The sequence below is a fragment of the Pyxicephalus adspersus genome, chromosome 1 (assembly GCF_032062135.1).
Source record: "Pyxicephalus adspersus chromosome 1, UCB_Pads_2.0, whole genome shotgun sequence".
NCBI lineage: Eukaryota > Metazoa > Chordata > Amphibia > Anura > Pyxicephalidae > Pyxicephalus > Pyxicephalus adspersus.
In genome coordinates, this window is record NC_092858.1 from 132,174,542 (window position 1) to 132,188,701 (window position 14,160).

The following is a 14,160-nucleotide window of genomic DNA, read 5'->3' on the forward strand; positions in this document are numbered from 1 at the left end:
TGCAAAGGAAGCAGCCTGGTTCCTCCTGGAATACGTGTAAATATCCCAGAAGGCTGCAGATTTTCCCTGCTTTAAAACTGGAAAAATTAAGATGGAAGCAGATTTGCTACTAGTACTGACCAATCAAGCTTTGATTACTGACCAATCAAACACTTAATTTTTGAACACCTTAAAACTATTTTCAATGGTCACTAAGGCAAACAACTGCACTTTGTTTCCATATTGTATTTTGATGTTTTTAATGAATGTGTCCCAGTATGTTTTGTTCAGCTAATTAAAAACTGTACTTATTTCTTTGCATATTAATCATCTTGACTTTTAAAAGGTTATAGCGTTCAATCTGTAGTCAGCAAATATGGTTGAAATCTAATAAATAAGGTGATGTATAAATTGTGCTACTGTCTGGCTTTAAAAATGCACATAATTAATTGAGAATTTTTATGTATTAAAAGACACAATCGTACAAGTGCTTTAATAGCACAAACTTGCTTAAATAATTGTGCTGACATTTTTATCCATTTTAATAGTGCACACGTGAAAAATATGTATAGCTTGACTGGTTCAAAAATGTTGTTTGTAAAACAGTGTGTGGAACATCTTGCAAATGTTGGCAGAGATATAGGTAAATTTAAGTACTCATAAAATCTTGTTCAAGTAAAGCAAATCTTCCACTGCTGTACACAAGAAAGCAAATATTTTTTAGCAAAGTTTAGGTGGTGGAAATAAATATTAATAAAGAAGGCATTTCTTCATCTGTTAAAAGAATGTGGTACCTGGTTTCATACCAGACAAAGGTCAGTTCCACAACAGGGGTTGTAAAGGTGTAGATTAAAGCTGCCTATGCACGTGCAATTATTGTTGTTGGAAAGGATCTTTTACGATCCTTTCCAACGACTAACGAGTGCTGTACATACATGCTCTATGGATAGTGGGGAACCACGGAGCAGCACCCCGCTGCTTGCTCTCTCCCTTCCCTTGCATTGGGATCATTCCTTGTCCATCGTCCGTGGATCCAGCAGGACGGTCGTTTGAACGATGGACGACGGACGCTGTACACACGCCAGATTCTCATCAGATATCAGTCCTGAGCCGATTATTGAGGGAGAACTATTGGACGTGTGTACGTAGCTTAAGAATGTGCCCCTTGCTTCGTCCTAGAAAGAGGATCTTTTCTACCATTGCCTTTAAATGTCGGTTGTTGGAAAGGATTGTGAAAGATCCTTTCCAACGACTAACGACTGCACGATCCATGAATGAGTGCTGTACATACATGCTCTATGGAGAGGGGAGGGGGAGAACGACAGAGCGGCACCCCGCTGCGTGCTCTTTCCCTTCCCTTGCTTTAGGATCGTTCATCCATGGATCCGTCAGGACGGTCGTTCGGACGATGGATGACGAGCGCTGTACACACGCCAGATTCTCTATCGATATCGGCCCTGAGTTGATTATCGGGCTGGAACCATTGAACGCGTGTACGTAGCCTAACGATTGTGTCCTTTGCTGCCAGGACACTTGAGGAAACGACCACTATCAACAACATTGCGGAAAAAGGATCGTTTCTACCACGGCCTTTAAATGTCGGTTTTAATTTATTTAGGTCATTCTGAAGCTAGTAGTAGCTAAAAACATTTATATGGACTTGTTCTTGTAATGTGAAGTTGTTGTTTTGCTTTCCAAGTGACATAATAACTTCCGATTTAGAGGTTTGTTGTGCAGCTTAGGGTTTGTGTCAAACACAACCCAAACCTATCCGAAAAGGTGAAGTTTGTACATGTTTGCCAATTGGATTTGACAACCAGCTGTATGGTATAAACTAAGTACTAACCAGCCTAACACCAAGACTAAGGACTCATGGGACCAATTCTCAAAAGAAAAAAACATAGAAAATTATTAGCTATTGCTAGCTTTTTGTTAATTGCAAACCTATTGTAACTCCAAACATTGTGATGATAATGAGTTGCATTCCTATGGTGTATACATGTTTTGTCCCCAATACCTTAAAACTTCCTATCACTTAAATGCTCTTTTAGATGCCCCAAATGCCAACTCTTTCCCCAGCAAGTTTAGTGACATTACTATGTTTACAGGCTTTGTTATTAAAATAAAAACATGATGGTCAGTAATAGCCTATATTTAAAAAACAGCTACTCCCACCTACAAGATTTGCATTTTCATCACTAACAAATGTACTTGAAAATCTTTTGCGTCAATTCAACACACTAGCGGAATGAAGCCCTAGAGTACACACTTTTAGGTTTAGGAAATTTAAACATTTAGTAATTACTTTCATGTCCCATCCAATAGCTTATATTGCCATTTTTGCCGTGTTTCTGTGATTATTGGGGAAAAAATTAACTGTGATTTGTTAAATCTGTGAAAACTGAGACTTTTTTCCAAATGTGTTAAAAACTATGGTAGTGAATGTCCTGTTTTACCATATTACTTGCATCTTCTTTTAAACATTTTACATTTTATCGCTTTGAATAATGTAGGTTATAAAACTCTAAAAATACACAGTGTTCTGTAGATAGACTGTCAGCATCAACCAAATAGAAAATAAAAAGAATTGGCTCAAATATTTTTAGCTGCACTGTCAGCAAAAAAAAAGTCATAAAAATTGCAGTAAATTCACACAGTAATATTGCACCATGCTTGCGCTTACCGGCTATAACCTGAAAACACTAATTGCTTTATTGTGTTTTGAAGAGGGAGATGCTTATCCTAGCTACTATTTTATATTATCTCCTGCATGATCTATGAGCAAAGTGTGCTTTGTGATTTCCCATTGTTTGTAGAATGTTAATTTATAGTCCTTCAAGCTTCACCTCCTTTTTTCATTTACTAGCATAAAATTAGCATTTTTCAGTCCAAATATTTTAGCAATAATAATATTTTAATTTCTTTTTTATATTTATAATATAAATTACACATTTTTAATCCAAGTGTTAGTAGTAGCTGGCTGTTTAATTTGCAAACTTCATGCTACCAGAATTGATTTCTGGGATTAATATTTGTTTGTCACTTTCTGGGAATTTCTTGGTCACTTTCATTCACTTTCTAGGAATGGCTAAGGGGCACTATGTGGCCCTATACTCCTTTACCATTGTGAGAAGGGGCTTTCACATTTAAATAAGTTCCCCTCACAAACCATTTTCCATTTAGGGCCTTGTTGTAAGGATGAGGGCCTGTTCCCCTTCCCCCTTTGTGGGAAGGCATTGAGCCTAGTGGGGACAAATAAGTGAAGACACATTCTCACAGGTTCCCCTGAGCTCCCTTCCCCCTGCAGTTTTGGTGACAATGCCATGTTTAGTGGCTTTGCTTTTATTTTGAAACATTGCAGGCTTTAGAGTTTAATGTAGATTCAAGAAAGAGGTACTATGTAAACTATGCACCCTTCCCTACCAAGGTCTAAAAATCAATGATCATTGCAGATCCCACAGACAACATCAATATTCTATTAATGTGAGGATAATTCCTATGTAGAGCCCATCTATAAATGGGATGCCACTTGTTTAGAATGAATGGTTTGAACCTGCCAGAATTGTGGACAGGTAAGTAAAAGGCATAATGTGTATGTGTGTGTAAGGGTAGTATAGTCTTTATATAGGATGATTATACTAATTAGTGTTGCTCCTATAAGCTTTTGTTTGGTTTGGACAAGTTCCAGACAAAAAGAAGCTAACAATTGGATTTAGCCATAGTCAAACCCAAACCGATGTTTGCCTTGTAAACCACCTGGCTTACAGGTTGTTGTGGTAAAGACTGAAGGGGAAATGGGCATGAGCAAAAGGGGCTTTCCTGGAATGTAAAAAAAGTGCCTGGATGCATGGGGTCCCATCCTCACTGGAAGGAATATGGAAGACAGGACAGCGTGGAACCTACTGCAATAGGATCATGGTTTTGATGGTTTTACATCTATAAAGGTGATTTTTTTTTTACTGAAAGTTCGGCTTTATGGTTATCACTCAAACTACTTACATTTTTGTTTTAATCAGTGGTACTGAACTCTACTACTGTGAGATAATGCAAATAAATAAAGTTGTGAATTTATTTGGAAATATTGGTTAGCAAAACCCTACATTGCTGTTATTTGGACTACATATATATAGAATAATAATTGGTGTGATACAAGCAATATCCAATACATATATTTATAAATATAGTATTCTTTATTATTTCAGGGTTTCTGAGTACAGGGGATCAAGCTGCTAAAGGAAACTATGGATTACTTGACCAAATACAAGCTTTGCGATGGATTGAAGAAAACATAGGTGCTTTTGGTGGAGACCCAAAACGAGTTACTATTTTTGGATCTGGGGCTGGAGCATCCTGTGTAAGCCTATTAACCTTATCCCACTATTCTGAAGGTAATAATGTTATGTTATACCTAAACATTTACAACAAAAGATGGCATTTCTGACATTTGGAATTTTAAATCCAGTAATAATAATAATAGTAATAGTATACAGTTTATATCATTTGATGCAGAATTTCAAGGAAAAGGTCCTATAGGATTTGTATGCAAGGTCACAATCAGGACGCAGAATCATTATTCCATGGTCTATATACGGTGCTTACACATGCTGCCTTCTTCTCATCATTAATGAGTTCATTGTACCCAAGAAAGCAATATCCATCATTCTGCTGTTTCACAACCCATGACTCATGCTTCTAATAACCTTTTCCTTTTATAATCATGTAGTTAAATAGGCAAGGTTACTAAAAAGAAAATCAGATTTCAATTTAAAGTAAGTGAAAGATAAATCACAATCTTTTTCATTGGACAGCCCTATATACACTATTACGGGTAACTGTCAGACAGAAGTAATTTCAATAAAACAGAGCAGTGCAAAGAAAAGTATCATTGATATTCAAAGTACATTATTTTATAGCTAGGGGTAGTGTATTTCTTGATTTTACTAACTAACAGAAGGTGCCAGGAATTATAAAGAGAGAAGTAGCACTCATGATATGTCATGGGTGGGAAATGTACCCCATATACCTCCTGTTAGTAACTTAGTGATAGGATTACCAAATCACTGCTATAGTAGATTTTCTTTGACCCCCTTATTACCAATCATCACATTTAGAGAGATTTTTTTCTCTATACACTTCTTTTTTCTAACTTATCATTTATATTCGGAAATGAATTATTTCTATTAAGCATACTTAATAGACAAGAAAGAAATGATCTGCCTTACTTACTCAGCTAAGCACCACTTAAAAGTAGTAAAATGTCCAATGTTGTTCTCATTATGAAAAAAAAAAAATTACAGTAGGGTTTAAAAAATTCATCATTCCTGTACAGATTGTAAAGGTCTTACACTTCTTGTATGCTATTTGTGTGCTCATTAATTGCAGCACTATATTTTATGTATGTTGTTCTATTTAATTAACTTTTGACCTGATGTGTAGGTCTTCTAATGTGTGAAGCTTAACAAGATTTATTTAGGCATTTCATTTAAATTAGCTCATATAAGGCTATATTATTGTACACAGCCTCACACACACACATAAAAATCTATATTTTTATATATATATATATATATATATATATATATATATATATATACTGTATAAAGCCTTGAATTGATGACCCCCTAAAGGTCTTTGGTTTTATTAATATAACTATACATCAGGAAGCTTCTATTGTCTATCTCTATTAAACCCTTCAGCGGCCTAGTTGTTGAAATAGTGCTAGACATTAATTGATCTTATCAAGCTGTATGTGGTCACCAGGCCAGATTTGCCATTTGGCATAGGATGCATGTGCCTTAAGGAGGCAAAGAGGTGGGTATTCCCTGTATGAGTACAAATCCAAATCCAATAGACCCAAATAATATTTTTTTTTTTAGTATTAAGAAACTGTTCCTAGGTGGGTGATATTACTGAAGATGTCAAATGCTGTATGCTCCAATGTGGATAATGTGTCTTGCCTTGGTGCTGAATCGATGGTGAATCGATGTGTCTTGCCTTGGTGCTGTTTGCTCTAAATGACGTTGACATTTATTGTTATTTTAAATCAACTTTTAGCATTTAGCAATGGCAGAAAGATATAAATACTGTATATGTTAGAAAATAAAAGTGAAACTTGTTTTGTTTTAAAGTTTTTAAAGACAAACCTTCATCATTGTCCTATGTGACCATGTATAAACTAATGTTTTATTTTGTTTAATGCTTAAATGAACACCGAAAGCAAACATGGTACATGTGCAACAGAGCATTATTAAATTTCTAAAGAATTAGCACATTATAGGCTGTTTTCTTATTTAAAGTTTGTACTGACACTTCCAAAAAGTGCAATGTGGAAGGGAAGAATGAGTGACCCCTCTGATCATTCAGCTGTGTGTAAATTTGAGGCTGACCTCTGTAGTCATCAGGCACTGTTCAACTAAAAAGGTGGCGAATATGTAAATTCGAAATATGCAAAATGTCATATTTACTTTACTAAAAGCTTGTACCTTATCAATTATTATCCCACCCCAGTGTATGGTTTCTTTTATTTTTTGGGATGTCCCCACTCTTTCTAGTTTCTAGCTGATATTTGTTCTCATGGGGATATCCTTTTTGAATAGATTTCAATAGGCCATATTAGCTTATTTATTAACTTATTTTATAAAACATAATAAAATAAAAAAAATAAAATTTTTCATATTCAATCACAATTCATTTTTACTAGTTTCTTTTTAAAAACATGTAATATCATCCTGCTTTACTGTACTCTATGCATTTCTCTATGCTCCATGCCCATGTATGCGTGTTTCTAATGGTGGCTATAAGCAATCTTTTCTGCAGCCTTTTTTATTGCTTGATAATATTCCAACAACATTTTAGACAAACCAATTTTACCTCCTCCTGTTGCTTTGTTGTCTGTTTGTTTGATCTCGTATGCATGGATGATGCTTACTCATCCTGTTTGGAACAGCCTGTACGATGCTCAAGATGGCCTTCTATGATAAACAGATACTATTATGCTTGTTATTACCAGTTGCATGCATGATGCATGTTGAAAATGTTAGAAATGTAGTCAAATGTATTTGTTGCCATTTGTTTGGATTCTGGTTTTTAAATATTGTGTTATTCACAAAAAAAGTTCAAATCCAATATCTTCTAGTCTTATAAAATCAGCTGCCTGTGTCTGATAAAGATAATTCCCACAGCACAGTTGTAGCAGGTGTTCTCTGATTGATTTTTAAAAGACCTGCATGGAAGCTTAGAATAATACAAAGGATTTTCTGGAGGAGAACTGAGATCGAATGACATTATTATAATACATATGCATACATGCACTGTTACCATAGTAATTTATTGCTACAGTCTTATATGAGAACATTTAAATGTGGACGTTATGGCTTGCTAAAGCATTAAACTACACACAACAGGATGTTTACATTCAGGTCGGTGCCACATGAGAGACTTTTCTGCCAGTGATTTCACGCCTGCTGTCCTGACAGATGACATAATCCGCTCCCAGAAAACACTACATAGGATGGGATCAGAACATTTCCCGATGACATTTACAATAAACGCATGCAGAGATTACCAGCTCCGTGTGGAATTTTTATAAAGTGATTTTCAATTAAACAAAAATCACCAATCGGAGAAGCTCGCTTGGGATATTTCCTATGCATTTTATTTAAATTATATACGTCCATACACTGCAATGATGATGAGCAACAAACCTGAAAAAGGTATATGCAGTGTGTAATAAATAAATACATTTAGAACGTTATCATGTATTTGTGTTATAAAACCCAACATCTAGATCTATAATTAGTCATGGGCATAGAGAAAATATTTGCAAGGCTCTAATAATTATTGTGGCTTTGTGATGGAATGCGAAACATAAATATTGTTCTAAGGAGGCTTGACTGTGCAACATATTGGAAATAAATATTTGAATTGATCAATAAAAATTATTTTTAGAGAATGTAAAGATTGGCATTGATAAACTCTTCTTCTGAAATTGCTGGTTTCTGTGATATTATACTGATCATCTTGATTTAGTATGTAGACTTTTAGGCTTAGGCAGGACTTCAGAATATAGAGTTGACTAGCATTTTCACTACATTTTTGCTCATACTGCAGGAGGAGGTGTAATTGTAGTAACTTTTGAAAACAATAAGGTATGGGGTCATCTTATTCATGGCACTGGAAGCTGTGCAGTACAGAAAAGAACAGCTACTCTGCTATACTAAGCTTTCATTTATAGTACCTCTGTATATGTTCACCAGATCAAATCATAAATAATTTACTTGTTGATTTGCTGGGTCTTACTAATGTTTGTTTTTCTTGTCACTGTATGCTGGATGATGTGCTTTGATTGGTGAGATATAAAAACATATACTTTTATTTAAGTCTGCATTAGGAGTTTTGCCATGTAATACTACAGAGCACTATTTTGTGTTTTGCATTGAAGTCAGGCAGTCCATTTATTTTGACTGGACTGCCCAAGCACCAAAACAAAGGTTATAAGGCATTTCAGCCTTATTACACACTGCAATGCACAGATATTTTGCATCTGTTGATTTTGGTGTTCTAACATTTACATGCATTTAGGCACATCGGGGTGCCATTAGTATTGTGCATTGCAGAAACATGGGGTAGATGTGGGTGTTACTATGTGTTACCACTACTTGTATTCCCTCCCCACTTCTGTCAGTGGTACCCCTGGGGTACACATAGCATTGTCTGTGAACCTATAAGTTATAAAATAGCATTTTTCACTGTCTACTCAAATATTCTTTTTAACCTCCATTGGATTTTTTCCTAAAAGATACAAAAAAAAGCTGCATGTTTAAGTGCAGGCCTTAAAATTATTTAAAAACCCAAAAGAGTCCATGTTGAGATTTGAACTACATTTCTACAGATTAGCTAGCTGAGGGCTGCAACAATCCCTTAACGCATGTCGAACAGCAAGAGCTCTCATTCATTCTGTGGTTAAGCACAAGAGGTAAAGGGGCCAAGTGTCCCATAGCTAACAATCCTGCAAACACTTTATGTAAATGCAGCTAAATTCTGGTTTACTAGATCACTACCCTTAGTCTTGTAACTAACAACTTTGCTAAATCATGCTTTAACTGGTTACAGATACAATTCCAGATCCAGTAGAGGTTGGGGTTTAATGTTAAGAAAGTAAAGAAAACCTGTAATAGGAATAACACAAAGGCTGTCTTTTCCATGCCTCCTTTTTGCTTCCCTATGACTTACATGCTTTAAAGTCACTGACACAGAACAAGTAGTGATAAGGAATACACTTCTAAATTTAGCTTATTAGTGTAATGCGTCTGGGCACACAAACCACTACCAACTCCAGATATCCTTGAATAAGGTTTATTCAAAATAGCACAGCACAGCAAGGGTTACTTTCAATCAAGCGAGGTACAGAAGGATAAGGCAAATGCAGGTCAGTAACAATCCGAGGTCAGGGCAGGCAGCAGGCAGAATGGTCAATACCAATCCGAGGTCAGGGCTGGCAGAGTTCAATCAGAGTTAGTTTCAGACCAGGTCACTGAGGAGATGACAAGCAGATAAAGTTTAACATACACAAAGACACACCCAAGCACACTGTGGTAACAGAGGCTATATCGGGCAATGGTGTAATGGACAGGCTCTCCTTAAATGGCCAGGATGACCAATCACCTTGCGCCACCTGGCACTGTCTGATAGGAGACTGAGTAAATCCCCTGCAGCTGATTGGCCGCAGGGAATTCAAACTAACTCTGTCCCGCCCTAGGGCGAGGCAGCCGAGTGCCACGCCCTCGGGGGTACAAGAGGGACGCATGGTGACACGCGCACCTCTTCCCACAGTACCCCTAGGACGTGCACTACTTTGCACTTGCAAAGGAGTGCTGGGAGCAGGAACCACATCCAAAGGGATGCAAGGGCTGCTGCCTGGCTGAACAGTACTTTGGCCAGGGCGGATCCCTCCGCCTGTAGAGACAGACAAGCTGGGAGCAGGGCAGCAGCCTCGGCCATGCTGCCTGCTACTGTGGCTGGGAACCCCAGGGACACCCCGGGCTCGCAGGGCGGGTAAGTTCCTTACAATTAGCATCCAAATGCTAAGATCAACAAAAGGTTTTTGTCCAAAAGTCAATTACAAATTTCCTGCAAATGTGACACAATAATAACTTACAACATTGACTTGATATAGTAATATATTAGTATAGTATTTTAAATACTTGCTGTGTAATAGCTTTAAAGCAGCAGATTAATTTTTTATACACACATATATATATAGTCCTTCTGTGGTTTTATTACCAGACTTTTTCTGAAGTATGAAACCTTGCCTGCCAGGTAAAGGGAGCAGTGATTGTATACCCCCATTCCAGTACCAGACCCCGGGGAGCCTGGCTAGCCAGGACTGAGGGGAAAGTGAGAATGTAGTCTTCCCACTCCTCCAGGCCAAACCAGGTCCCACAAAAACATAATTTTTTTCCCTATGAATAAATGCCAAATTTTGTCTACAAAAATCTCACTTACTATATGGGACAAAATTGTAATCAGTATACTTTGTTAACATTTTTAAATATTGTTTTGGGAAAAAGTACTGTAATTGCATTATGTAAAATGCAATCAGAATATTAGTGTCTGCTAAACAGTGGAGGCAATAATCATGTTTTTGCGTCTCACCTTTTCTAGTGTAGAAATAACTGAGCAACCTAGTTGTTTTAATATGGACCATATGCTCAAAATAACTTAGCTAAAGGGAAAGTTTACCCAAAGTTGTATTTATTATTACTTTTTTATGAAAAGTATGGAAAGGTTAGGACATGATACCAAGTTGTACCAATTACTGGAGTAGAAAATAATGTGAAGTCTTGGAGTCACAGAAAAAAATTGACAAGAGGTTCTTTCCTTTCACCACTTCTCTAAAGAAATAAAAGGATTTTGTTTTATTTATAATTTTCTATAAATTCGAAGGTAGCAAATAAAACAAGAATTCTGTGTAAATTGTTCTAATACAGGCGAGAGAGAGAGACAAAGGCATTTAGACTTTTTGTATGTAATAATTATATGTAAGGCTGCACTACTTTAACACTCAAATAGTACTCAAAACTATGTAAACAGGATTATTTGTATAATATATTGTTTTTCTTTTTCCTTGGTATACTACTACATATTTTTTTCTGCTCTTTTAACTACTTACTGAATATAAATTTCCCAAATTGAAAAAAGTGAAAAAAATGTTTAGTTCAAACACCCGATGTGTAATTATAGTCCTAATTTAGTCAATGGATAAATATATTTCAAATCAGATATATGTTCAAATTAGGCTTTAGCTTTCTTAAACTATGTTCCTGAAAAAATGATCGAAAATCACCCTTCTGGTGCTAAATTATATTGTGTTAAGGGAGAACTGGAAAACACAGAAACAATGTATGTATTATTTGCTTCCTAAAAGCTGCATTGTTGTATGATTTTTAAGTTTTTCATTTGCATTTATAAATTTTGCACCTGCAGGTTTGTTTCAAAAAGCAATCATACAAAGTGGAACAGCCTTATCCAGCTGGGCAGTGAACTACCAGCCTGCCAAGTATACGAGGATATTGGCAGATAAAGTGGGTTGTGACATGCTGGATACTATTGACTTGGTTGAATGTCTTCGGGAGAAGAATTACAAAGAACTCATTCAGCAGTCCATCACACCAGCCACATACCACATTGCCTTTGGACCAGTCATTGATGGTGATGTCATTCCAGATGACCCACAGATACTCATGGAACAAGGGGAGTTCCTTAACTATGATATTATGCTTGGAGTTAATCAAGGGGAAGGCTTGAAATTTGTGGATGGTATAGTGGATAATGAAGATGGTGTTTCACTAAGTGATTTTGACTTTTCAGTCTCGAACTTTGTAGACAACCTGTATGGTTACCCAGAGGGGAAAGATACACTCCGAGAGACAATTAAGTTTATGTATACTGACTGGGCTGATAAAGAGAATCCAGAAACAAGAAGAAAGACTTTGGTTGCACTTTTCACAGATCACCAGTGGGTAGCACCTGCCGTTGCAACAGCTGATTTACATGCTCGATATGGTTCTCCAACCTATTTCTATGCATTTTATCATCATTGCCAAAGTGAAATGAAACCAAGTTGGGCTGATTCTGCCCACGGTGATGAAGTTCCTTATGTATTCGGTATTCCCATGATTGGACCCACTGAACTTTTCAATTGCAATTTCTCCAAGAACGATGTCATGCTCAGTGCAGTGGTTATGACATATTGGACTAACTTTGCCAAAACTGGGTATGTAGTTCTTTTTTATATCTTTTTACAATTATATTTATTGTAGAGGTTTTTTTTATTTGTGCAGAAAAGAGGTAAGTGTTTTTTTTTTTTTATTTAAGGCACAACCTACTGAATGGTGCTAATAATTTTCAATATTTAGTTAAAATATACTGGAAGGTTGTAAACATTTTATTTTCAAGTTTTTTAAAATAATAAATATGAACTATGATATGAAATCTGATCATATATTGTAAATGTTATAGGAAAATTAAATCTTAAAAGGGTAAACCATATGAAGAACTTAATTAACTGCATCCTCCTGTGCAGTACACTCATGTCTCAGTGGGAAAAAAATCTACCATCTTTAACTTGAGTGTTGTTTATAAGCTGAATAATTAGTAATAAACAATAATTTCTGAAACCTAAAAACGTAATGAGAATGTACAAAGCATGCACATTGGGGCAGCACAAGCAATCATGTTTATGCAAACATCATTAAGGAATACGTATATATATATATATAAATTTAAATAGCGTAGGAGAGGATCAAAAGCTTCTGTTTCATATTAGAGAGATTCCTGTCCTTCACTTCCTGTCCTATAGACTCAACATTTACAGTTTGAGGGATATCCCCTTCTAGACAGCTGTCATATTATAAATATTTTCTCTCTATTTCAATTTGGGGGCAACTCAGAGTTTTTGATGTACCCTCAATTTAATTCCAGGCGACATTATTTAAACACTGAACATTTAGGGAGAGTAAATCTTTGTAACAGGGACACAGCCTGATAATGATTCTAACCCTTAACCATTCTATCCAAATCTTAAATTGACTATAGTTATATTTTAGGAGAAATTTAAAATATAATCATTTGAATACATCTACATAAAATAAGGTGGTCTAAAACACTAGATGGCAATGTAGTACATTATTCATAAATACTAAAAACAATTGTAGACATTACTTTTATATAGATAGATATAGCTAATAACTACTTAGATTCTTTTACTCATAGTTTCAATTTTTATTACAGGAGTTCAACTTTTTTTATTAATACCAATTACTTTATTCCCATCAAGTCTTGTCACTTGTCATGTACAATGGTATGTTTCATATGTGTGTATGGGAGGTAAATGACTTCAACTATTTATGACAAAGCTTTGTTGGATTTATTTAGGAGTAATTTATTTAAGAGTAATGCAAATGAAAGTAATGCAATTTAGTAATGCACCTAAAGTGTGGTTTGCTGCCCGTCGGCTCTATTGATTTGAATTGATGCCACTTGCATCAATCTAAGGGTTTTTAAAAATTTGTAAGTGGGATTTACAAGCTTTTTCAATGTAAAAAAGGAAGAGTTCTTCTAGACTTTTAAAGCTGCTTGCATAGGCAATTTCAAATACCCGAAAATACCGAGCAGTGATAGCCTGTTACCATTCCCGGGCATCTAGGCACCTGGGGGAGGTGAATGCTGCAGTAAAATAGTCTGATCCCAGCCTTAGGTTCCTACTATAGGAATGAAGACACATGTTCTCACCATACCTCAATGGATTGGATATTTATCAAGCAATCCTTCAGCAGATCAGGGCTAGTATAAAAGTGCAGGGAAGGTAAATACTTGCTGTTTAAATTGTCTACTGTAAAATAAATGTTTAACTTTGCTTTAGGCAAGCAGTGTCAATACATAACTAACAAGTGATTAAAATATGAGTACTGTTTAATAAACAGGAAATCTGATATTTCCTCATAAAAATAAATTACTGCCATTGATGCACATACACTTGGAAGATTTCCATGTTTGAAGGAATGTCCGATTCTTTGTTTTATAAATAGAACCCTGTAAGTATTCTACATTTTTAAGTGTTATCAAATGCCAGCGGTCTAGTGTGTGATATATAACTTCCAGATCTGGAGCATAATTAGTTAC

At 35.8% G+C, this 14,160-nt stretch overlaps 1 protein-coding gene across 3 annotated transcripts in view; it reads left to right on the forward strand.

The window, feature by feature from the left end:
- NLGN4X (neuroligin 4 X-linked) overlaps positions 1 to 14,160 on the forward strand; it is a 158,806-nt gene that overhangs the window by 131,288 nt on the left and 13,358 nt on the right. For all 3 annotated transcript variants that reach the window (XM_072427433.1, XM_072427452.1, XM_072427442.1), the window contains 2 exons: positions 4,182 to 4,367; positions 11,464 to 12,253. In XM_072427433.1, the coding sequence (XP_072283534.1) occupies positions 4,182 to 4,367; positions 11,464 to 12,253 (976 nt within the window). The remainder of the gene's footprint in view (positions 1 to 4,181; positions 4,368 to 11,463; positions 12,254 to 14,160) is intronic.